At 38.2% G+C, this 27,170-nt stretch overlaps 1 protein-coding gene and 1 long non-coding RNA gene across 2 annotated transcripts; both read right to left on the bottom strand.

Moving 5' to 3' along the window:
- Positions 1-323: 323 nt before the first annotated feature.
- On the bottom strand, positions 324-25,841 carry LOC103505224 (exportin-7-like). Its single transcript, XM_026820581.1, has 23 exons — positions 25,571-25,841; positions 24,924-25,137; positions 23,816-23,918; positions 21,948-22,066; positions 20,944-21,045; positions 20,385-20,550; positions 20,191-20,322; positions 18,931-19,022; positions 18,252-18,396; positions 17,478-17,642; positions 16,485-16,635; positions 14,441-14,691; positions 14,090-14,185; positions 12,958-13,150; positions 11,904-12,062; positions 11,819-11,841; positions 11,508-11,563; positions 10,370-10,583; positions 9,286-9,474; positions 8,139-8,277; positions 3,193-3,270; positions 2,308-2,498; positions 324-474 (listed from the first exon to the last, which is right to left on the bottom strand). The coding sequence occupies exons 1-23, from the start codon at positions 25,608-25,610 to the stop codon at positions 343-345; spliced, it is 3,150 nt and encodes a 1,049-aa protein (XP_026676382.1). The 5' UTR covers positions 25,611-25,841; the 3' UTR covers positions 324-342.
- On the bottom strand, positions 21,287-21,813 carry LOC113465776. Its single transcript, XR_003390384.1, has 2 exons — positions 21,764-21,813; positions 21,287-21,366 (listed from the first exon to the last, which is right to left on the bottom strand). It is a non-coding gene; the product is annotated as an uncharacterized LOC113465776 (long non-coding RNA).
- Positions 25,842-27,170: the final 1,329 nt, after the last annotated feature.

Raw genomic sequence — 27,170 nt, forward strand, 5'->3', positions numbered from 1 at the left:
TACTCTTTGTTTAATGTCCCTTAACCAATGAATTACCTACTCTTCTTCTTAGCATTTTTCCGTGTTTAGAAAGGGTCGGCGTTTTTCGTCAGCCTCTCAATCAGCCCTAGCTAGGTGATTGCTTTGGGCTGACCTTTGGTTTTGGCTACAAAATTTTTACGAGTGGATGCCCTTCGCACTCAACCTTTGCTATTTCGTTAGCAAGGGAAATTTCAGGCTGGTATCCTCCCTGTTCAAAGTCTCCCAGCCAGATTACCCTGTTTGAAGTTGCCTAGCCAGGCCAGAGAATTACCTACTACTGACGGATAATGAAGAGTAGGATAACAAAACTCATTCATCTACTCACCTGTCTCTATTTTTCGTGAGAAGATTTCGTTCTATGCTATTCATTAGGTTTTCGAACCACTGTACCATGGACGCTTGCTTATCCGGCGGTTGTCCTCGCACTATGTTTTCCCTCAATTGATTGAAATACTGGGGAAGTAAAAAAAGAGAATATTATTTTGCATAAAAACGTAAGTACTTTCCAAGACAACTTGCATTAGATTAGATTGAGAAAATTGAACTACCGCGACCTGAAGTGACTGCCTTAACATAATAAATAAATGGGTAACCTAGTTCCAAAAGAGGACATTTTTTTCTAACAGTGCCAAAACTGGACATCTCGAAACTTTGACCTTAATATAACTAATTAATGTCAACTTTGCCAGAAATACCATGTACTAACAGTGCCAAAACTGGACATCTCGAAACTTTGACCTTAATATAACTAATTAATGTCAACTTTGCCAGAAATACCATGTAGTTTTGTTCCAGGTTGGGGAACAACCTCGTTCGGAGGTCCCACGTCCAAGGTACTCATGGAAACATCACTCAGTGTGAAACCTGTTTCGGACTGCCAGGAAGTGTTTCACGATGTGTCAGAGAAACAGCTGTGTACCTACGGAAAAAACACGGATGCCTGTCAAGTAGGTACAGAAAGCCCATCATATATCCGAACTTTTCACACTAAAAAGTATCAAATCTAATAATAATGAACACTAAAAAGTAGGTACTCTGTCCACATTAAATGTACTCGAATGTACTATTGATCAAGATTGCCTTTCACGATAAAAAGTACAACACTGTCCAAAATAAATGTAATACAAGTAGAATGTACTAATGGTACTATTGGTGGAGATCCCACCGTCTCGGTTAAGGGCTTTTAGGCCAGCCACTCACTATCAGGTAGACCTAACAGGTACACCTGATCAGGTCTACCTAATTGGATAATGGATACCTCGCTAGATGGCCAATAAGTTATAAGAAATTTTTTAACAATAGTTGGCACTCTGGGCACTTTTTAACAATAAGGTTTGGTGACTTTTGGCTACCTACAGGTGGCTGTGACTCTATAAGGATGATGTCTACTCCGAGTGTGACTACTACACCGAATTATCCCCGGATAATGAGTACTTCATTGTGAATCCTAACTATCCTAGCTTTTACACTGAGCCTACCCGATGCCGCTGGGTGAACATGTCCCCGCCCAACACGTCGATCGTACTCAAGTGTCTGGTCATTGACCTGTCCCAGGTGAGAGCTGCCTTTTGTATTGTATTTTTCACAATAAAAAGTACCTGGGAACAGTGAGGTCAAATTCTCACAGTAAAAAGTACATTGCTGGCGTTAAATGTACTAAATGGCAGAGGTAACAAACTCGGTTTGAGTTAATCACGACTCTTGTTTTTCTCAGGCTGATTCCGGAGGTCCTCTGGTCTATTGGGACGCAAAGAAGAAGAGATACTTCCCATTGTATTTGTGGGTGCTCTGCCGACCCCGTCTGAACGGGGACATGGCACAGCAAAGAAAAGATAAGAAGAAGAAGAAGGAGGATGAGGAGGAGGAAGGACGTAGGAAGAGAGAAGGAAGAGGAAGAAGAAGTATTTGAGCGCCCAACTAACCCTAACCAGCCTAGCTAGCTGGCAGCTTTACAAAGGGTTCTCTATGCAACATACCATGTACACCAAACACCAAAAGATTTTAGCTTTTTTTTTTCAAGACCAAAACCAAGATATGAGTTTTTCTCGTGTTTTTCCCAAACATGTCCACTTTTGGAACTGGACTTTTCAAATAGTGTTCAGTAGAAATGCATTTCAGTACTTTATACGCGGATAATTTTAGTATTTTACCTCTTCATTGAGTAGTATTAGTCCTCTTTTCTCGTGTTTTTCCAAAACATGTCCACTTTTGGAACTGGACTTCTCAAATAGTGTTCAGTAGAAATGCATTTCAGTACTTTATACGCGGATAATTTTAGTATTTTACCTCTTCATTGAGTAGTATTAGTCCTAGCAGGGGTCGCGACATGCTCCACTGATTCCTACAGTCTTCAAACATAATAATGTTGAGCACGGTACTCAGGATTTGCTGCAGGATCTCAGGCCGCACTTCCAACACCTGGAGGAACATGTCTGTGCCCGTTGGAGAGGCCCCGGGTCGGCCTGACTTTTTCTTGCCTGGAAACAAATAATATGTTTAATGGTTTCTATAAAATGTCACAAGTAATCATTTTGTTCCTTTTTAAGTACAGTTAGTACTTTTCAGGAACAAAGCAAGAAGAGAAATTGCATAGAATCAAATAGTAATGGTCCTTCAGTGTGCACTCAGCCTAGTGAGGACAATTCAGTAGCTACTCAGATCGAGTTAAAAAGCAGTGAAACCTCCGAATAGCGGACACACTCAGTTTCAGAGGTTGTGTCCACTATTTGGAGGTTTTCCTTTGGCAATCTGATGAAAATGCCCCCTTTCCCCAAAAGTGTCCCCTATTCAGAGGTGTCCGTTAACTATCTGCGCGTTCTATGGTTCACTAAACTACTAAGAAGTGCTACAGATAATGTGTGCTACATTCTAGTACACTATTTATGTACTAGGACGTACATATAATAATGCCGGAAAAAGTACATTTCAGTACTTTTTTACATATTATTTAGTACTTTTTCTCCTCGATAGAAAACCAGGTGATTTTTTCTTTGCAATTACACAATGCAGGTACGTACTGTTTTGGAACAAATGGGCTGCATTTTATTTTTCTTTCTGAAGAGTTTATATACTATCGACTATCGCACTAGCGCAAATACGCACAGTGGAAAAAAATAGGCAAATACTTTTTTTCACGTGCTGGGAATTGGCCAAATTGTGCTGTTTGCTTACCTTTGTTAGTAATTTGTTTGAACAGGTAAGTTACAATATGATCTAGCGTGGCGCAGCATCCTGTACACACCATTGTATCTAGAAGGGAATCGACATATTAAAATTATTATGTACATATTTAGGTATGCTCTATGATGAAACTATCGTAATTGAGAGATAAACATTGTGAATACTAACATGAATATACTTAACTCATCTTCATTTACGTATTACATAAACGTATATCACTGATAGAAATCCAAATCTCTCTAAAAACATGGGTAAAATAGGTACTAGAATGTACTTTAAAACCCGTGATAAGCGAATGAATGAACAAAAGTACTAGAATGTACTTACTTTAATTAAAAAATGAATAAACAAAGACGATTGAGCCCCATGAGAGGCCCGCAAAAAATGGTAATGTGAACATCAAGGCGAACCCTCAAGATGAACACACTATACTGCTAAGAGTACATACCAGTTACCTCAAGTCAATAAGACTCTACAATGAAACCTAAGGAAATGTACTAAATTTGTTACCTCAAGTCAATAAGACTCTACAATTAAACCTAAGGAAATGTACTAAATTAACAACAACAAGTGGAGAACGCTATACTTGAACATGGTATTATAAAAAAGTGAGAAGTTTTATATTTTAGAATAAGCGACTCCCTTCGTTGTATTTCTTACTTTTTTTTATTTAATTTTTTACTTTTAAAGATTATTAAATAAATTATATAATTAAATAATTATTTGATTATTTCAATATATTTTAGGTGTTTTTCTTAAAATTAACCGAATATTTACATTTACGGGGTTATTTTTGATCGAACGAAGTGAGGTTCTTTGTTTTCAACTCGACAAGTTGTTTGGTTCATTATAACTTCTGAACAGTAGGTAAGTCTGATTTTGATGAAATTTGGTAGACAATATTCAACAAATGAAGGAAATTTGAAGGCGGAGGTACTTCAAAACAGTAAGATTACCCCTTCATTTAAATAAAATATGCAATATGCAGTACGCCAAGGAATATTAGGTAAGTTTGTACAAATCCCAAAAAGCTTCGCGGGCCACGAAAATGGTCTGGCGGGCCACATGTGGCCCGCTAGTTGGAAACCCTGCTCTATGCTCCACTCTGTTTAGAGCAGTATATTCGGCTCACGGAACTACCTGTGTGGAAATAATAAACAAGATTCAAGCGGCATTTAGAGTAAGCGCAACAGTTGGAAGGAACTATCGAAACTGCTACGGACGCTGAAAGGAGGACAGCCAACCGTTCTCAGAACGAAGCGTATCTTTTTAGGATGAAATCCGCCCCGGCCGGGAATTAATTCCGCGACCTAGCGCTGACAAGGCAGACGCGCTACTCTCCAAGGTAACTAGGATGGCATAGGGCTTAAACAGAGCTTAATTTTTTAATTCTTCTTCTTCCTAGCCTTTTCCTATTTAAATAGGGTCGGCGTTTGTTGTCAATCTCTTTTAGGCAGCCCTATTTTTTTAATAATAAATAAAATGGCCCTACTTTTACGGATACCAGGCCATATAGTTATAGTTTCCATTGTTCCTTCCAACTCCTGCTGCAAAAATTCGTATTACTAAATACTAAAAGCTAGGATTACAGTGGGACCCGCCAAGAACTAAGGTGAAGCACATGCCACAGCCACAAGTCAGATAGGGGAGATTGTGGGGAAGAAGGAGGGGGTGAATAGCATTCTACAGAGTGAAAAATTAATAAAGGTGTATCCACACGTCGATCAATGTCGATCCATAATAAATTTACATCGATCGACGGCCGTACATGACACACACACCTTAAGAGACAACATTGGTAAGTACAACATTGCAAACAACAACAGTTACATTTTCCTTTCGAAAATTTCCTCGCTTCTGGAGCTCTTTTTCCCTCTTTTGGCCTAATAGCGCCTGTACAAACCATAGGAAATCTCAGATGGCGCACCATCGGAATCGGTTCTTTGTCCGAAAGGAAAATACAACCATACTAGGTAGGGGGAGCAGCAAAACTACGTTGAACATAGAAGAAATCAAGTGTTTAGTGTTTACAAATCGGAAAGTAGGGTTCGATTTGTTGTATGTGAGTGAAGTAGAACAGAGTAAATCTGATGTGAATCTATCCCGTTAGTCTTTTTACTCTTCTACTACAATGGCCTGGGCCACGATAAGTTAACTCTAGGATTAGGCTATCTGATTGACTGAAATTTTTGAAATCGGTCAATCAGATTGCTTATCCACAGGTTTAAAATCAGATTGTGGCCCTGGCCATTAGTGTGGGGGAGTTTCTTCACAAAATGCAAAAAAAAAAACAGAGAACAAACAAAGAAACAAAAGTAGATGCTGTTTCAGAAGAAAGGAATTTCAGTCAAAGTATGCGAGGAAACAAACTGTATACTTGCTGACTTCAGGCAGTGGTGCCCGTTTCAGAAGAAAGGAATTTCAGTCAAAGTATGCGAGGAAACAAACTGTATACTTGCTGACTGCGAGGCAGTGGTGCTCATACATTTTGAGGAGGTTTTCTCTCTTTCGCACGAGATTCACAAGGAGAGACCGTCGGAACGTGTGACGAAAAAAAGCTTCAGACCCCAGTCTCTCAGACGGTCTGAAAAATCTAGGTCTCCCTTTCTGCCACACACGTTCCAACTCTCTCAGACCGCGGTCTGTCCAAGTGGTTTCATTCAAATTTCTATGGGTTTCTTCAAATAAAATTGATCCCAAGGGCAAAGTAAACCTAGGCCCTTGACAAATGGAGTGTGCCTGAAGGCATGTGATGTATTCCAATCCACTCGACCTCGGTCGCCATTAGATCCAGTAATGTGCGAGAAAGAGAAAACCAAGAAACAGAAAGAGGGAGGGAGAGAGCAAGTGGAGGGGCATGCCAGTACAGGGATGATGGAAGGAGGGTTATGCCAGGATAAATATATTTTTTATTAAGTTTCCATTTATTGTTTGTTCAACATAACTCTCAGAACATACTGAATTTTTATAAATGGTATACCCATCCATACAAGCAGAGCTTGTGCCACGGATGGGGAAACTTGTAAGGAAAGGATAAGGGAAAGAAGGGGAGGGGCTGGGGGGGGTTAGAACATAATACCGTTTCGTCCACAACAAATACCTATGTACGAGAAATGTGGAGAAAAATTAAATTTCGCGTGGAGGAATTAAAAAAAAAAAAAATGTCCGATTTCTGAGACCAATTATTTTTCAAATTTCCCGTTTACGCAGGTATAATGAAAAATAAATAAAAGAAAATGTAGGAGAGAGAAAGGAAGGAGAGAAAATAAGGAGATGGTGAAGAAAAGGATAAACTGGAATTAGGTATTTCCTTTTTCCAAAGAGGAATCTTTACGGAAATCTCTACCGTTTGAAGATAAAGTGGCTTCGTAAGTGCGCGACCACAACGGCGACCATAGAAAATAAACCCTCGGAGATACCATCGACCATCGCAGAATAAAAAATACTCAGCTCAATAGATCAGTTGTGCTCACTTGGTTGATATTGCAAAGTCATAGAGCAGGAAAAATGAGGACCAACGGATTTTTTCTTTTTCTTCTACGACTTCTAGAACCCGAGATAAATCACAGCATACGCTCCCGTAAGCGATGACGTCATAATTCATGACTCCCGCTTCGTTTGTTTGTGCGCAAGCGTTTCTGGGCATTTTGACGTGATATCCGACGTCACAACTCTTTGAACTTTTTCATTAGAACGGCAATTAAAAATTGAATTTTCGAGCTTTTAAAGTTACTTTTTCGGAGTTTTGACCTCAGATTTGGATTTTTCACTACTTTTTACGTATGAATCGACCTTTTATTAATATTTTTTACGCATTTGCAACTGCTCCATTTCTTGATTTTCTGCGCGGGTCGGTACTCGGTACTATGGTCAAGGCTCCGTTGAGGACGCTTCTATTCATTAGCATTGTTTATGTATTTCCTCTTGGGTCGGTACTAGGCGAGGGTCGATAGTCGGTTCTCCGTTGTGGACGCCTACTGAGGCCCGTCCTTAGACATAAGTGCGCGGCCACAACGGCGACCATAGAAATTAAACCCTCGCCGATACCATCAACCATCGCAGAGTAAATACTCAGCTCAATTTCTTGATTTTCTGCGCGGGTCAGTGCTATGGTTATGGCTCCGTTGAGGACGCTTCTATTCATTAGCATCGTTTATGTATTTCCTCTTGGGTCGGTACTAGGCGAGGGTCGATAGTCGGTTCTCCGTTGTGGACGCCTACTGAGGCCCGTCCTTAGACACATTGACCCAAGTAATAGAATAGTGTGACGAAGTTACCTTTGTTATTAACTTGGAGGACTTTAAATTTGTCAACTATGTCTGCCTCGGAGGAGACTGAAGGGAAGAACTTATCTGAAAGTTCAAATATGATTCACAATATTAAGACAGGAGGATAGAGCGAGGACGTGGGAGGGATGGAGGAAGACAAAGAAACAGGGGAGGAGAAAAAGGAGAGGTGATTCACAATATTAAGACAGGAGGATAGAGCGAGGACGTGGGAGGGATGGAGGAAGACAAAGAAACAGGGGAGGAGAAAAAGGAGAGATGATTCACAATATTAAGACAGGAGGATAGAGCGAGGACGTGGGAGGAATGGAGGAAGACAAAGAAACAGGGGAGGAGAAAGAGGAGAAGAGAAAGAGATACAAAGCAAATAAAACACCTGGGAATGTGATAGAAACAAATAAAACATAATAAAATGTTTGCAAATGCAAAAGAAAAAAAAAGTTACGAGGATATTTTCCTGAAATAATAAAATAAAAGCAGCAAAGAGCTTTTCTACTGTACAGTCTGTACACTAATAAATAGTTACGAGGATATTTTCCTGAAATAATAAAATAAAAGCAGCAAAGAGCTTTTCTACTGTACAGTCTGTACACTAATAAATTCTATCCTGTATTTCAGGGTAGAATAGATCACAAACCTGATGATATCCACCTAGAGCGGTCAGACCCTCCGAGATGGACGAGAGAATGTAGAGGAATACGGTGGGTTCGAGAGAGGCCAGGAAGCTCATGTGATCCTGCGCCAGGCACTCCAGGAGCACGTAGTACGTCTGAGACAACTTTGGATAATCCTGAGAAGGGAGAAAATGCATAAATTGAGTTTTAGGGCAGAATTAAACAACTTTGAACTTTTTAGAGAGTCCTAAAAAGGGAGAAAATGCAGAAATTAGGTTAAGTTTCAGGACAGATTTATATATTTTTCTTCTAGCTTTCTTTTAAGTTACAAGATCGTTCCGAAGAACCTCTTCCGCCTAGGAAAAAGAAAAAGAATTAAATAATACCCTCGCATTTAGGTAAATAGTAAATGTACTGTCAAACTTGAAAATTTAAATTTTTACCTAATGTTTCAGCATTAACCAGCAGTAGATTGCCCTTACAAAATTTAGTTGTTTTAGCATTAGCCAGCAGTAGCTTGCCTTTAAAAATTTTAGTTCATAATTTCATATTCATAATTGAAAAAATGGTCCATTCATTTTCCCCTTCAGGTATAAGTATGGGAGAGAAGGCATTCAAGTATGTACTCAATTTGAAAAATGTACGAGAAAAGTACTGAACGAGTGTTGAGTTTGTACAATCTCGCCATATTAAAACAACGCGCATGGAACATGTTAAAAACGTACTTCCACAAGAAAAAAAGTACTAGAATGTACTGAATAAAATGTAAAGAGATATTCTCCAGACCAAACGCAGTTTGTTCCAAGTTTTAACTTGACGTTTTTTCTTTCTTTTAGTTTGTCTGTTTGTTACGCGATCCCTTTTCCAATTTTGATGAAATTAGACAGTAGTATTCATTCTCAAACACAAAAAGGGACTTTTTTCAATCTTTTTGAGCTCCGTTGGGCCCTAAGGATCTCTTTAAGAGAGTTTATCTAATAGTGCTTGTTTATAGATTAATACTGCTCACATAGGACTGAAAAGTTTTATAGCAGTAGGCTACCATTATTATTGTGGTCAAATCCTCAAATTATTGAGGATAAAATTCCATACCTCAGCTGGGATTGAACCCATGCCCTCCTGTTTATCAGGCGAGCATCTTGATCACTACACCAACGAGGCAGGTTAATAGTCAAACTACTTACCAAGAGATCTGATTGGTTGATAGACAGCAGTAGTTTGACGAAGGTTTTGAGGGCGTTATCCAGAGCTTCGTCACCGTACAGTCGGAACACACCGAAGTTGACGTAGCCCCCACACAGGGCTGCCTTCAGCATGGAGAAACAAATCGAAATGCCTTTCAGCTTGTGCGAGTAGAGCTTGTCATCTGGTACCTGGGGGGAGAAAGGGAAACTTTAATTATTTTTATCAAGTTTCCATTTATTATTTTTATAACACAACAACATCAGAACATACAAAATTTGTATAAATGGTATACCCATCCGTAAAAGCAGAGCTTGTGCCACGGATCTTTGAAGACGTTTGATAGAGGGAATCGTATCTTGGGCCAGCCACTCACTATCAGGTAGACCTGACAGGTACACCTGATCAGGTTCGCTGCCTCGATGACATAGATTCGCCTCTTCGATCAACGCGGTTAACTATGTTTGGAGTACAAACTTTGGACACACTTGTAGATTATTAAATTCATAACCAGCAAGGGCAAGGGCTCCAATAGGAGTGCGGGTGGGCTATCATTACCTCTACGCTTAGTATTCGACTCCCATAGCTGCAGATAATTTTGCTCGCTTCCCGGAACAGTAGGATCCCATTGGGCGAGGACACATCGAACTGAAGCCTTTGCGATCGGTTCTTTTACGTATTACATAAACGTATATCACTGATAGAAATCCAAATCTCTCTAAAAACATGGGTAAAATAGGTACTAGAATGTACTTTAAAACCCGTGATAAGCGAATGAATGAACAAAAGTACTAGAATGTACTTCTCAGCTTACTCTTTAAATAAAAAATGAATAAACAAGAACAAGATGATTGAGCCCCATGAGAGGCCCGCAAAAAATGGTAATGTGAACATCAAGGCGAACCAAGATGAACACACTATACTGCTAAGAGTACATACCAGTTACCTCAAGTCAATAAGACTCTACAATGAAACCTAAGGAAATGTACTAACAACTATGTTTGGAGTATAAACTTTGGACACACTTGTAGATTATTAAATTCATAAGCCTTTGCTCCAATAGGAGTGCGGGTGGGCTATCATTACCTCTACGCTTAGTATTCGACTCCCGTAGCTGCAGATAATTTTGCTCGCTTCCCGGAACAGTAGGATCCCATTGGGCGAGGACACATCGAACTGAAGCCTTTGCGATCGGTTCTGCACGAGCTCGGCAAACAGTTTCAATATCGGGGTGGTCACTTCGGGTTCGGCATACCAACGCTCCACGGCCGCCAAGAATATCGGTGTGTATACGGGGTAGCTGTAGTGGGAGGGCGTTAAGGAGAAATGGACGGGAGGGTGGACAAATAAACATGCAAAAGGTACTGTTAGGTTGCTTTCCCTAAAATAAATAGATAAGACCTTAAGGGGATAGACAGTTATTATAAATACCTATCAAAGATACTCCTCTTTTTATTTATTTTTTTTTGAACTGATTTGTGTTCATTCAGTTTATTCATTCCCAGAGGTGGCCGGGAAAGTCAACCGACATGAATCAATTCGATTATTTTTTATTGTTCAAATTCACATATGTATCAATATTTGGTTACTTACATAAACACGGAAACACAAAATGATACATTCCAGAAAAAAACATTATTTAGACCAGGGACTCCCAAACTGGGTTCCGCGGCCCTGAAGGACTTCAAGACCCCCGAGAAAATCACATTAAAAACAGTAAAGGAGCCGCGGAGCGTTCAAATTAAAAAAAAAAGGGGCCGCGTAGGAAAAAAAAGTTTGGGAACCGCTGAATTAGACTATTTTAGACTACTCTTCGAATAGGACAAACTGAAATTTTAGTCTAGCAGATAAAGTTTGTTTATAAAGGATACATCCAATCGAACAGCATCATATAGGACGTCTTCGTGTTGAGTCAAATTCACATCTGTATCAATCTATCAATATTTGGTTAGATAAAACACAAAATGATACATTCCAGAAAAAAAAACATTACTTAGACCAGGGACTCCCAAACTGGGTTCCGCGGCCGTGAAGAACTTCAAGACCCCCGAGAAAATCACATTAAAAACAGTAAAGGAGCCGCGGAGCGTTCAAATTAAAAAAAAAGGGGGGGCGTAGGGAAAAAAAGTTTGTGAACCGCTGAATTAGACTATTTTAGACTACTCTTCGAATAGGGCAAACTGAAATTTTAGTCTAGCAGATAAAGTTTGTTTATAAAGGATACATCCAATCGAACAGCATCATATAGGACGTCTTCGTGTTGAGATCAATTTTTGATCGCTAAAATCTCAGCTAGTAATAAAATAAAAGCAGCAAAGAACTTTTCTACTGTACAGTCTGTACACTAATAAAGTCTATCCTGTATTTTAGGGTAGAATAGATCACAAACCTGATGATATCCAATTTTGGCATACTTTTTACTATCACCAACATGTATAGGTCCCCTATACAAGGTACACTAATAAATTCTATCCTGTATTTCAGGGTAGAATAGATCACAAACCTGATGATATCCAATTTTGGCATACTTTTTACTATCACCAACATGTATAGGTCCCCTATACAAGGTAATGAGAAAATGTTGCATTTTTATCCGCTTTTAGTACATGGTTTTACTTACTAGTAAGGGGGAGCATGAAAGCTTCGAACCGGTCTTCATCTTCTCCCAAGTCTACCATGAGTAATCTTCCCAGTGAAGTATAGAACATACTCCTGCATCTCATTTCTGACACGTCTGCCACGTTGTTGCCCAGGAAGGGGAAATGCTCACTCTGCAAAACACGAAATCATTTGTTTGACTCTATTCGGTATAATTCAAGGTGCAAACATACAGGGAATTCCAAATATTGGAGGGCAGATAGACGGCGACAACCTGGCTTGACTGGTTACATAGATAAATGTGTATTTAAAACAATCAACTCAATATATAAAACATCTCATCTAACGACGAGCCCATTGGCAGTGTTTCCATAGCCGCTGCAGAGTTCCAATACAGGGAATTCCAAATATTGAAGGGCAGATAGACGGCGACAACCAGGCTTGACTGGTTTATATTTCCGTGGTAAAGATCGTGCGCGAGCACGCAAAGGCAGAGTAAAAATCACGATGAATACCATGGACTCTACTTTAAGGGCGCTCAAGTCAGCTCCCATGGCGTAGTGGTCACTGCACTCGCCTTGCACGCGGGAGACCCGGGTTCGATTCCCGGCGGGGTCAAGAAATTTCGCCTCGGAGTAATTGTCCACCATCACCAGTTCACCTAGAATAGAATAGACACCAATTAGACCATTGAGGTCTCATAAGGGACTTGCAAAGTGTAGGAACATTCAATACCCCCCTGGAAAAATATCTCATGGCCAGGATCACTATCAAAGTTGAAACTAGGTTCAAGTTTGACCCTCTGATTAACCAATCCAAATGGTTGATCAGATTGCTTGATCCGAATCCGAGATTTAAACTTAAACCAAGTTAAAACCCACTTTATGGATACGGGCATTAAAAACTCACTATATAAGAAAAGATCACTGGTTGAGTAGGGGAGCTGCTTCAAGAGCCTACCACCTTAAAAAATAGAATAGAATATAGTGAGGTGGGTAGATCTTGAGGTCAATCAAGTGGAAGATAGAATGGTCAGTGGTCACCCCAAGGCTGATTGAGAAGCTAACAACGCTTACCTAGTTGGTAGTTACTCTTCAATCTGGCCAGGAGTCTACAGAACTCATGATAGTTATTCGCATCGCTCAGTCCCTGAGGGTTCTGTAGGATTTGCTTCACTCCATTGACTAGCTGGGTGAGAAATCTCGCTCGCTCCGCGTTACTGAATAGGGAGCGGCGTACAGACGCTATCTGAACCAAACATGCCAGGGCCTGAAAGAGAGAAATAATTTATAGTGCTATTAGGTAATAATAATAATAATAATAATAATAATAATAATAATAATAATAATAATAATAATAATAATAATAATAATAATAATAATAATAATAATAATAATAATAATAATAATAATAATAATAATAATAATAATAATAATAATAATAATAATAATAATAATAATAATAATAATAATAATAATAATAATAATAATAATAATAATAATAATAATAATAATAATAATAATAATAATAATAATAATAATAATAATAATAATAATAATAATAATAATAATAATAATAATAATAATAATAATAATAATAATAATAATAATAATAATAATAATAATAATAATAATAATAATAATAATAATAATAATAATAATAATAATAATAATAATAATAATAATAATAATAATAATAGATTTATTGATAGCAAAAATCTTTTCATGTTCCACAAGTAAAAAGAAAGAAAAAAGTCCCAGCAAGAAGAAGGAGAGGAATGGACAATTGGACGCCGACAGCACAAGATAGACCAAGGTGGAGAAGGCTCATCAGAGCGGGTATTGGACCTTCATGGAATCATGGCCTGTATTCATAACCGAATTAGTAAGTAAGAATGTATTTAAATGACGCTGCCTTCGTTTTGTGGGTTGTCCTTAGACAGAGGACTATCATCAATACAAAAAACATACCATTTCTACATATCATCTTTTTCTTCTTTTCCTTCTTCATATAAGTTAGGCTTATTCATTGATTCCGAATGACGCCAGCATTATTTTTCGTATTTTTTCAACACTTCCATCACCTCTGCATCTGGATAAGAGTCCCCTGGGTGGGAATCAAATCCGCTGCCTACCGCTTACAAGACACGTGCCACCAACCAAGTGAACTAGGCTGATGTTCGAACAAATTAAATCCCCCATTACTCACCAAATGTGACAGTGTGCTGGGCAAGGAGTGGTACAGGTTGAAGAATAGCTTCAGGGTGTTTGGATCTAGAAATGCGGGTCTCCAGCTGGTAGGTATCTGAACAGTGCAAAGGTCGTCAGATGACTCGTCAGTGGCCGTCCCGGGGGAATTTTTTTACTGTCCAAAAAGGAGCTTTGAATAATCCAAAGAGGAGTTTTTTTAATTATCCAAATAGGAGTTTTTAGTGATCCAAAAAGGAGGAGTTTTAAAAAAACTCCTGTTTGGACCATTAAAAATTCTCCCATTAGTGAAATCTCTGATGAAGTCATTGGCGAAACCCACCATCACTAAGTTCCTCTTAAATCATAATAATGAAAGATCAAAAATTCGTACCTGATCTCCGACATAGATCTTACGAAATTGTTCGAAGAAGCTGAGCATGGCAAGCTCCAGTTTCTCACAGCCAGGCCCCGGGCCTAGGAGTCGCGGGTCTGTCAGGTTCATCAGCTGTAGTACGCGGCACACCAGCTCTCCATCCATAGCGTCATGGTCTTCATTGGAATTGAACGAGACCCGGCCTCCCACTGCAGCGCCTATGATGTATACTAGCCATGTGAGACGACCTGGGAATAGGAAATAAAACAGTCAATACCCACAGTCAGTGAACTAAAAGGGGATTACAACATTATTTCAGACGCAACGAGAGAAATAAACACCTACATTATTTGCCATCAAACGGCAAAGAATACAAATTTACGAAACTATGAATAGAACAGTCGCGCTTACTTGAGTGAGGTTTCTAAGTCAAAGAGCAGAAAAAATGAGGAACTAGGGATTTTTATTTTTCTTCTACGTCTTTTAGATCTGGAGATAAATCGATTTAAAAAATACCCGGTAAATCGTACACTCTGACGTCACGGCATACGCTCCCGTACGCGATGACGTCATAGTACATGACTCCTTCCGCTTCGTTTGTGTAAAAAATTATTAGGAAAAGAAAAAAGAATCCTTTCCCATGACATAAAGACATTTACTCAAGTACATTACAAAATAAAAATAATATACTTTCTGGTACATTTTCTCGAGCGAAGAAACGCATAGAGAGAGTACATTACAGTTACACAATAATATGTTAGTACATTCTAGTACATTTTCGCGAGAAGAACACGATACGAAATAATCTTTCAGTACATTCACTTTGACGATTAGATTAAAACCGAAGACCACAATTTTAGTACTTTCTCGTACATTTGTACTATTGAACCTACCGTTTCGTCCTAAGTGAGGGACGAATATGTACGAGCAATTTCGCGTACCACACATCTCGTACATTTGTACTATTAGAACATACCGTTTCGTCCACGATATGTGCAAGACAAATATGTACGAGAAATGTGGAGAAAAATTAAATTTCGCGTGGAGGAATTAAAAACAATGTCCGATTTCTGAGACCAATTATTTTTCAAATTTCCCGTTTACGTAGGTATAATGAAAAATAAATAAATAAAAGAAAATGTAGGAGAGAAAATAAGGAGATGATGAAGAAAAGGATAAACTGGAATTAGGTATTTCCTTTTTCCAAAGAGGAATCTTTACGGAAATCTCTACCGTTTGAAGATAAAGTGGCTTCATAAGTGCGCGGCCACAACGGCGACCATAGAAATTAAACCCTCGCCGATACCATCAACCATCGCAGAGTAAATACTCAGCTCAATTTCTTGATTTTCTGCGCGGGTCAGTGCTATGGTTATGGCTCCGTTGAGGACGCTTCTATTCATTAGCATCGTTTATGTATTTCCTCTTGGGTCGGTACTAGGCGAGGGTCGATAGTCGGTTCTCCGTTGTGGACGCCTACTGAGGCCCGTCCTTAGACACATTGACCCAAGTAATAGAATAGTGTGACGAAGTTACCTTTGTTATTAACTTGGAGGACTTTAAATTTGTCAACTATGTCTGCCTCGGAGGAGACTGAAGGGAAGAACTTATCTGAAAGTTCAAATATGATTCACAATATTAAGACAGGAGGATAGAGCGAGGACGTGGGAGGGATGGAGGAAGACAAAGAAACAGGGGAGGAGAAAAAGGAGAGGAGAAAGAAATACAAAGCAAAATAAAACACCTGGGAATGTGATAGAAACAAATAAAACATAATAAAATGTTTGCAAATGCAAAAGAAAAAAAAAGTTACGAGGATATTTTCCTGAAATAATAAAATAAAAGCAGCAAAGAGCTTTTCTACTGTACAGTCTGTACACTAATAAATTCTATCCTGTATTTCAGGGTAGAATAGATCACAAACCTGATGATATCCAATTTTGGCATACTTTTTACTATCACCAACATGTATAGGTCCCCTATACAAGGTAATGAGAAAATGTTGCATTTTTATCCGCTTTTAGTACATGGTTTTACTTACTAGTAAGGGGGAGCATGAAAGCTTCGAACCGGTCTTCATCTTCTCCCAAGTCTACCATGAGTAATCTTCCCAGTGAAGTATAGAACATACTCCTGCATCTCATTTCTGACACGTCTGCCACGTTGTTGCCCAGGAAGGGGAAATGCTCACTCTGCAAAACACGAAATCATTTGTTTGACTCTATTCGGTATAATTCAAGGTGCAAACATACAGGGAATTCCAAATATTGGAGGGCAGATAGACGGCGACAACCTGGCTTGACTGGTTACATAGATAAATGTGTATTTAAAACAATCAACTCAATATATAAAACATCTCATCTAACGACGAGCCCATTGGCAGTGTTTCCATAGCCGCTGCAGAGTTCCCACGCTGAATCGCAAGAGATATTCTCTGCGTGAGAAATGCAGCGGCTCTTCGATCTCCGGACCTCTCAATGAGTTGCCTTCCGATATCCTTGGTAAATTTCTTCGTGCTTTCAGACCATGGCCCCAGGGTTTCAACCGAAAATGGATAATAATAATAATAATAATAATAATAATAATAGATTTATTGATAGCAAAAATCTTTTCATGTTCCACAAGTAAAAAGAAAGAAAAAAGTCCCAGCAAGAAGAAGGAGAGGAATGGACAATTGGACGCCGACAGCACAAGATAAACCAAGGTGGAGAAGGCTCATCAGAGCAGGTTTTGGACCTTCATGGTCTGTATAGCCGAATTAGTGTGTAAGTAGTACTGCCTTCGTTTTGTGGGTTGCCCTTAGACAGAGAACTATCATCAAAGATACAAAAAAGATGCCATTTCTTCATATTATCTTTTTCTTCTTCTCTTCCTTCATATAAGTTAGGCTTATTCATTGATTCCGAATGACGCCAGCATTATTTTTCGTATTTTTTCAACACTTCCATCACCTTTGCATCAGGATAAAAGGCACGCGCCACTAACCAAGCAAACCAGGCTGATGTTCGAACAAATTAAATCCCCTATTACTCACCAAATGTGACAGTGTGCTGGGCAAGGAGTGGTATAAGTTGAAGAATAGCTTCAGGGTGTTTGGATCTAGAAATGCAGGTCTCCAGCTGGTAGGTATCTGAACAGATCGGAAGAGCGTCGTTGACTCGTCAGTAGCCGTCCCGATGAAATCAAATGTCAGACAGTTCTGAGCCAATCCCAAGTCAGCTCCCATGGCGTAGTGGTCACTGCACTCGCCTTGCACGCGGGAGACCCGGGTTCGATTCCCGGCGGGGTCAAGAAATTTGTATCATGCAAATGATTGATTCCGTGACTGGATGTTGCGGGGCCCACTCAGCCTCGTGAGGAAAATGAGTAGCTATGACATATAAATGCGCATAGCGATCGGTGCATGGTAGGTAAACATTGGATGTTAGGATTATTGAGATATTGGGAAAAATTCTACAATGCTGCCGTGAGCACCAAAGTTGTGATATAACAACACAAAGAAACTGCATTTCTTCTTCTTCTTCTTCTAAGGGCGCTCACACTCAGGCGTAGGACATCTTTGGATGGTCTATATCCGAGTAACATGTTATTGAGTTCTTCTCTTCTTCTTCGCCTTTTCCCTTTTGTAGTCCTAGAAGCTCAGCGCAAGACTGGCCTCATACGCGTCTCGTAGACGCGCTACTCAAATAAGGACCCAGTGTCCCATACTTTGGACATTGGGTCTATAAGCCTACAAAACACAAAATGTCCTGGGCCTTGAGGACTTAAAAAAATATTGAATCCAAGATATAAACAAAGTTTTACGTACGGTATGGTTATTGAGCATAAACTGCACTTCATCCAGTTTGACTAATTTGCGTACACACGAATATCCTACAGACAGATCATTCAGTAGCTGTAACGTCTTCGTTATGATTTGTTCACTACGGCCCCAATACTTCAAATTGGTTATTCTGAAAGTAGATAATAATAATAATAATGATTTATTTTTCTTGTTGATATTACCTTGCGGCGTTTACAATATTTCTTATTTCTTAATATCTAGGGACTAAAAATAAGAACTTAAAACTAAAAGATGCAAAAAAGGAAAAAAAAAAAAAAAAAAAAAAAAATAGGTAGGAATGAAATGGATTTCAATTCAGTCTTCAAACATCAAACAAATATCAACAGTAATTTAACAAGAAATACATCCATAACCGTAATCGTTCCATCAGTTGATAATGGATCGATGTAAAAAGCCTCGCCACCATCTTCTATTATTAAATCTTTCGTAAAACCTTTTCCCAATTATTTCTTACTTCTGTTGGAGGGAAATGGAAGTAAGAAATAGGGAGAAAAGTTTTCTGGTTTTCTCTGTCAAAAACAAATAATCTATTGAAGACTTAGTAACTTTGTGAAGCTTTATATCAACATTGAGGGATACATAGATCTCAAGTCAAATAAAAGCATGTATAAAAGTGTAGTTTCATAGGTTTCGTGGTACTTACATTTTCCTGACAAACACACTGAGTACAGTGGCTTCATCACATAATCCTAGAACTTCATTCAGTCTCCGGTAAACCTTGGAATTTTTCTGTACCTGCAAGCAATAAAATAGGGATTCGTGACAAACTAATTTAAAATAAGCTCCATTATTAGGTATGTGGTCAAATTCTCAAATGAATGAGGATAAAATTCCATGCCTCGGCTGTGATCGAACCCACGCCCTCCTGTTTACCAGGCGAGCGTCTTGACCACTACGCCACCGAAGCAGTTGTTCGGGAACTATAGTGAGGAAGTTGGGGGAGCCTGTTCGGGATATTGACTAATCTGCAGCCACTGCTACAACAACTCTTACTCTCACATGGTGGATTTCAGTGACTTTGTGAAGATTCATCTTGAAAAGAAGAACACCAGTAACCTTAGAGTCTTCACAGTTCGGGGGAGGGAGTTTTGTTGTTTATCTAGACAGGGAGACATGTTTTGCCATTCCTGGCATGATCAGACTAAAAATTGCACATAAGAAAGAAAGTTCTTCTTAAGGATTTTCTTTTCTTTTTTGAAGCTTTTTTCCTTTCTTATGTGAAATTTTTACACTGATGGAAGGTAGCTTAACCCAACATTTAGTGTATTTTGCCCCTACACCTAAGCCAGAGTTGGCAGAGAGATAAAACTTGAGACTCATTTGTTCTATTGTAGTCAGGCAGCTTAGTAAGCTTGCTAGATTGCAGGTTTGATTGCTTGTGGAGGTGATCTTTATCCTAGCAGATAAGGTTTATTCTTGGAACAGCTGGATTTTGGATATCCTATTGGTCTCTTTCTCTTACACTTCCTCCTTCTCTCAGACAATCTGAGCTCAAAGCACATACCATAGGTATAGGTAGATGGTTATTCATAGGAAATTATCTTCTTTCCATTTCTAGGAGGTCTTCTATTGTAATCAGGCAGCTTAGTAAGCTTGGAAGGTAGCAAGCCTGCCTTGTAAATGCTAGATTGAAGGTTTGATTGCCTGTGGAGGTGATCTCTATCCTAGCAAATATAAGGTTTATTCTTGGAACAGCTGGATTTTGGATATCCTATTGGGCTCTTTCTCTTACACTTCCTCAGACAATCTGAGCTCAAAGCACATACCATAGGTATAGGTAGATGGTTATTCATAGGAAATTATCTTCTTTCCATTTCTAGGAGGTGAATGATTGAGGAATGTTTGTAAGAGTTAGCAACAAGAAGGTTCCAAATGTTGTTGAAAAAAAAAACTCATTTCTCACCTGTAGAAAGTTGGATACATCCTGGATGACATTTCGAAATACGAATTCATCTTTCTCAGAATCAAACCATCCTAGTTTTGTGATTCGAGCAAAGAGAGTGACCAAAGCCTGGATGACAAAGTAATATTTACCCTGAGAGAAAGGGAATGTGCTGGTACCTACAAAGACGCGGGAAATAAGTAAGTAATATTTACCCTGAGAGGAAGGGAATGTGCTGAGAAGAGAATGATCACATCTTTCTGAACCTCGACAGGGAATTGCTTCAACTCTTCCTGAATTCGTTCAGCAAATACTTTGCACAACAGGGGATGTGTACTCCAGCGATCTATTAAACTCCATGATATGTTGGAAGGGCTACCTCTGAATCAACACACAGAAATATGTATATGATTACACCATTGTATTCATAGAAATTTATTTATAGTGAAGCTGACTGAGAGCTTCTTCGCAATTTTTGTGGATACCACAGGATTACTAAGAGCCTCCTTTACTATCTCTGTCATTTCTAGATATTTTTTTTTCACTCTGGTAATGCCGGCACTGGTCGCTACTCGTAGCTAGTCACATACATGTCCTTCAATTGTCCTAACGAGGCCGAGTGCACCCCAAACTCCAAGCACAGAGCCGAAAAAACTTTGACCCCGTCGAGAATCGAATCAGGGACCTCCGACGTGCAAGCCTGGTGTGATACCCACTCGGCCACGGAGGTTGCTATTCTCATTCATATTGCATTATAGGAGATTATGAACTTACTTTTTGTTTAAATGAGTGTAGATTGCGTTCAAACTAGATCCAGAGGTAGCACAGCTGTACTGAGGATACTGAGAGAAGATAACCACCCTCTCTGCCCCGTCCCTGAAAAGAACAAGAATCCATTGGATTTATTAGGACTTCGAGTCGTTTAAATATTTATCTTGTGATGATAGGGTCAAAGCTAACATCCTGATGAAAGTGTAAGAACAGAGCTAATTCTCATCAGATCATCCTGATAAGATCTTAAGAAATGGAGTTTAAATCAAAGGTGTGAGAAATGGAGATTAAATTGAAGATTCTTTGTTGTCTAGATTCCTAGGTATGGTCCCTTATGGTCACCTTTTGGCGTTCAAACTAGATCCAGAGGTAGCACAGCTGTACTGAGGATACTGAGAGAAGATAACCACCCTCTCTGCTCCGTCCCTGAAAAGAACAAGAATTCATTGGATTTATTAGGATTTCGAGTTGTTTAAATATTTATCTTGTGATGATAGGGTCAAAGCTAACATCCTGATGAAAGTGTAAGAACAGAGCTAATTCTCATCAGATTATCCTGATAAGATCTTAAGAAATGGAATTTAAATCAAAGGTGTGAGAAATGGAGATTAAATTGAAGATTCTTTGTTGTCTAGATTCCTAGGTATGGTCCCTTATGGTCACCTTTTGTGTCTTACAATGAAGTGCAAGATGTGGTATTTCCACTCTGCAAAATTAACGAAATAGCTAGCAAGGTGCCAGCACAGACCATGGTTTTTTTTGGGAGGGGAGGCTTAAATTTTCGTTTGGTGTTAAGGTATTTATGAAGGTATTTAATACTCACTTCTCAATTTGGTCCAAGGTTTCTTCAGTGAGAGGGTCAGCATATCGGAATGGTGTGGTATTTCCACTTTGCAAAATTAACGAAATAGCTAGCAAGGTGCCAGCACAGACCATGGTTTTTTTGGGAGGGGAGGCTTAAATTTTCGTTGGGTGTTAAGGTATTTATGAAGGTATTTAATACTCACTTCTCAATTTGGTCCAAGGTTTCTTCAGTGAGAGGGTCAGCATATCGGAATGCTACATAATGTTTGTGAGGCCCATACTCAGGACAGACAGAGTTCAGTTTGTTTGCCATCTTTTCTCCCTATAAATGAGACACAAGACAGACATAAATGCTTCAATCCCAGCCGAGGCATCGAATTTTATCCTCATTTATTTGAGAATTTGACCACATAATAAAGGAGCTCTAAGCTAAGGGTTAGGTGGTAGAGAACAGTGAGAACACCTATGGCATTAACCTCACCTAGTGGTTATCTTCCACTCAAGAGTCTATTATTATTATTATAAATGCAACTTTGTCTTCCTTGTAGTCTACCAAAAGGTAAAAAAAACTAGGGTTTGATTTGATGTGATTTGATTTTTTTGAAACCTAATAGCCACCAATCAAGTAGGTAGGTGATGAGTTTTTTTTTTTTTTTTTTTTTTTTTTTTATCATCACAACAAACATAACTGGTTCTATCCTATAATATTAGCTTGCCAATTAGTCTACCCCTTTCTTGCCTTAGATTAGGCAGCTACAGCTTTCCTATTCATGTACTTTAGGGAATGTTTATTTTTATTTTATTTTTACCAATATTATTATTGACTTGGGGGGGAAAGCAGTAAGGACAATAGATAAACTGGTAATATGGCATAATAATTAGATAAACTGGTAATGTGGTAATATGGCATAATAATTCACTAATGGCCCAACCTGGAACTATCAATAATTAAGAAATACATCATTACTTTCTTTGGTACCTAATATTACTTTTAAGGCTTTTTCTGGGCTCTTTTTTAAATACTGATTTCGTCCCTTTGAATTAACATTTAGGGTCGAATTTTAAAACCGGATTACCTTTTAGGGGCGGTTAGGCTTAGAGTGTTCGGAGAGGTTTTAAGAATTTTTTTTTAACTTTGGTACCTAATATTACTTTTAAAGCTTTTTCTGGGCTCTTTTTTAAATTCTGATTTAGTCCCTTTGAAATCAACTATCGTTTGGTTTATATGAGGTTGGGGACATAGGCATTTGTTAATCAATAAAATTAAGTATGTAATCTGTCTAAGCACAAGGAATTAACATAACCTGGTACTTTATGCTCTTGCTAAATGATTTATAATATTTATATGAAGTGTTGTGAAATAAATTAATAAATTAATTCTAAACATTTATGTCTATGCGTTTTTTTAAACCTGATTTTATTAAATAGCCAACTTACCTAAAAATAAATACATAGTAGGTATAAACATGAATACTGTGATTTCCCACCAAGACACAAATAATTATGAACGTACCTATACTAGGTAAATTTCTAGGAAAACCTCAGTTAGTTTCAAATCAAACTTTCGTGATCGTTTTACAATCATGAAGCCAGTCCAGTTAGCGTGGAAACTCGGCCTTATAAGCGTTAGATCGCGCGTTCGGACATAAAAGGTTCGTTCTTAGAAAGTGAGAACACCTATGGCATTAACCTCACCTAGTGGCTATCTTCCACTCAAGAGTCTATTATTATTATAAATGCAACTTTGTCTTCCTTGAAGTTTACCAAAAGGTAAAAAAAACTAGGGTTTGATTTGATGTGATTTGATTTTTTTGAAACCTAGGGTACCTACCTACTAGCCACCAATCAAGTTGGTAGGTAATGTTTTTTTATTTTTTTTTTTTTAGCAGCCTAGGAAATAATTTTTGATGCAGGTGTTTCCCTATGCATTCCTTATTCTACTCCAAGGCTGGTGGTTTAAATTTCTCCAAGAGCTAATTGGTCCTTACATTTTCCCCATAGAGTCTGTCCCCCATTCCCCCATAGACAAGAGTCGATTTCCCCTAGAGACAAGGGAAGAGTGTTTACATACCTGGAGCTGAGTCCACTTCAATATCGGAGACCCACCTCCTATTTCCTGGTATTTCTTTTGTACTTCTGGTGTTCTTCTCCTGGCAATGTAAGGACCAAGCTTCCTGCAAATAAATACATGGGTAAATATCAATGAATGTCTCCATAAAATAAGGAAAGAAAAATGGAAAAAGAAAATGATTGATTCTCTGGAAACCTCTCTGTGTATATTCTAATGTCCCTGGCCAGTTTGTTTCCCACTATATCCCATTTATTTCGAAAATAAAAAAGTAAAAATAAATTTATGTAGGTAGGTAGTTTTTTTTATTTTTATCAGAGAGAATCAGAGAGCAGTGAGAGAGAAATTTCAAGACTTATAAAAGTCTAGTAAAAGGAACTTGAAAACCAATTCCAAATATGACACCCACACAGACCTCTAGTTCAAGAACTAACATAATCTAACATACAAGTACTAGACCACAATAACTTACAATAAGCACATTATGGAGTGCACTCAGCTTTGTAAGGCCAATTGAGCAGCTACTTTAATCAAGAAGTGACCAGTGGCAGCATCACAAGTCAAAGAAACAAGTGATGATAAATATTATGGTATTGATGAATGAAAGTTATTTGAGCTTATGTTGAAATCAACTAGGTATCTTTTGGTTTATATGAGGTTGGGGACATAGGCATTATAGGCATTTGTTAATCAATAAAATTAAGTATGTAATCTGTCTAAGCACAAGGAATTAACACAACCTGGTACTTTATGCTCTTGCTAAATGATTTATAATATTTATATGAAGTGTTGTGAAATAAATTAATAAATTAATTCTAAACATTTGTAATACTGCAATACCCACAAATTTGTGAAGAGTCTATTGCTTTACCACAAATAATTAAATATTTGATAGATGATTGACTTACCCTTGCACTGGAAGCTGAATCATATCCCGATCAGTCATAATCCTATGCAAGTATTCTGACACTTGATCTGTGTGTGTTGGACCTCCCATATTCAACATAAGGATTGCTGTTTTGGGTCTTGTAATACTGTGATACCCACAAATTTGTGAAGAGTCTATCGCTTTACCACAAATAATTAAATATTTGATAGATGATTGAGTTACCCTTGTACTGGAAGCTGAATCATATCCCTATCAGTCATAATCCTATGCAAGTATTCTGACACTTGATCTGTGTGTGTTGGACCTCCCATATTCAACATAAGGATTGCTGTTTTGGGTTTGGATGAATCTTTGGCTCCCGTTGATGGAGATGCTTGACTATTGCACACCTGGATTGAAAATAAACGGCTCCATGGTTTCCTGAAAGCTTGAGATCCTGAAAATAAAGAAGACAATAAATTACTAAAGATTTAAATTTGTTAGGTGACTCATCTGTAATAACATTTTGTACTGTTTGTCTATGATCAGAGGGTACTTGCATCACTGCATCAGGTACAATTAAACATGAGTACTTAGACATAATCTCTCACTTCTTTTGAATCTGAGTAGAATTTCTCACAATAAATTCAAAAGAGTGTTCATGAGATAACCTTACCGAGAGTATTTCCAAGGGAGAGAGACTTGGAGAAAGCCATTTGGAATATTTGTACTGTTTGTCTATGATCAGTGGGTACTGGGTACAATGGTACTTGCATCACTGTGTTAGGTACAATTAAACATGAGTACTTGGACATAATCTCTCACTTCTTTTGAATCTGAGTAGAATTTCTTGCAATAAATTCAAAAGAGTGTTCATGAGATAACCTTACCGAGAGTATTTCCAAGGGAGAGAGACTTGGAGAAAGCCATTTGGAATATTTTCTAACTTTTATTAAAGCACACAAGTTTACTGCAAGAGGTTTGATTGAAGATCTTGTTCTTTTGTTTCTCTGGGCAGAAAAAAACTTTCACAAAAGTTTGATGATTTCTACAATGTGTGTAACCCGGTATAAGGCAAAAAAGAAAGTTCAGTGACTTGTCTCGAGGTCCAAAAATGCAAAATCTAAATTTGCATTCAACTGATTAGATAAGCAGAAGCAGTCAAGCAGACAGCCTAGGGATGTTGCGATATATCGAAAACCGATATATATCGATATATTTTTCGTCGATATATCGATATATATCGATATATTTTTTTGTTCCAAAAATGCAAAATCTAAATTTGCATTCAACTGATTAGATAAGCAGAAGCAGTCAAGCAGACACACTCAAAGCTGCCAAATCAGTGAATAAATAAAATTCAAATTTTGGCGCTCCTCGACATGGAGGTAAAAATGCAGTGGATACTGAGCCCGGACAGCCACGCTCAAAGCTGCCAAATCAGTGAATAAATAAAATTCAAATTTTGGCGCTCCTCGACATGGAGGTAAAAATGCAGTGGATACTGAGCCCGCAAGCAGAAGCAGTCAAGCAGACACGCTCAAAGCTGCCAAATAGCCAAATCAGTGAATAAATAAAATTCAAATTTTGGCGCTCCTCGACATGGAGGTAAAAATGCAGTGGATACTGAGCCCGATAGTTGTAAAAGTGAAGCCGATTTCTAAGGGCGGCTATTCAAATTTTGATAACAGCATATTTATTTTGTTTGCAGCTGTAGCATTGATAACATTTACCATTTACCTGTGGTTCAATAGGTGTAGAAAAAAGGGTCCTGTGGTTCCCTCAAAGCCCCGATTTGGCCTGAAATCTAATGGGCAAATTTTTATAAGCACCTTCTTATATCATGATTATTTTTGGTAAGTCCAGCATTGATAACATTAACCATTTACCTGGGGTTCAATAGGTGTAGTAAAAAGGGTCCTGCGGTTCCCTCAAAGCCCCGATTTGGCCTGAAATCTAATGGGCAAATTTTTATAAGCACCTTCTTATATCATGATTATTTTTGGTCAGTCATTTTAAGTTTATACCACACATGGCCGTGATGCTTAGCGTGTAATCAAATAAATAAATAATTTCAAGTCTATACATATTTCACATAGCTACAAGCAGTAGTAAAAGAAAAATACAAATTTAAAGAATCATGATTAGCTTGAAACCAAGATGGTATTTTAGCATTGATAACATTTAGCATTTACCTGTGGTTCAATAGGTGTAGAAAAAAGGGTGCTGCGGTTCCCTCAAAGCCCCGATTTCGCCTGAAATCTAATGGGCAAATTTTTATAAGCACCTTCTTATATCATGATTATTTTTGGTAAGTCATTTTAAGTTTATACCACACATGGCCGTGATGCTTAATAGTGTGTAATCAAATAAATAAATAATTTTAAGTTTATACATATTTCACATAGCTACAAGCAGTAGTAAAAGAAAAATACAAATTTAAAGAATCATGATTAGCTTGAAACCAAGATGGTATTTATATTGTAAAAA

The sequence above is a fragment of the Diaphorina citri genome, unplaced genomic scaffold (genome assembly GCF_000475195.1).
Source record: "Diaphorina citri unplaced genomic scaffold, Diaci psyllid genome assembly version 1.1 scaffold158, whole genome shotgun sequence".
NCBI classification, from domain to species: domain Eukaryota; kingdom Metazoa; phylum Arthropoda; class Insecta; order Hemiptera; family Psyllidae; genus Diaphorina; species Diaphorina citri.

What these genes read in the sequence shown, in the direction of transcription:
- LOC103505224 (XM_026820581.1), bottom strand. Translation starts at nt 25,610, where the DNA reads ATGGCTTTCTCCAAGTCTCTCTCCCTTGGAAATACTCTCG. An exon ending in ATGTATCCAACTTTCTACAG is followed by an intron (nt 19,023 to 20,190) that starts GTGAGAAATGAG and finishes TATTGCTTGCAG; the next exon opens with GTACAGAAAAATTCCAAGGT. An exon ending in GAAGAGTAACTACCAACTAG is followed by an intron (nt 12,063 to 12,957) that starts GTAAGCGTTGTT and finishes AATGATTTCGTG; the next exon opens with TTTTGCAGAGTGAGCATTTC.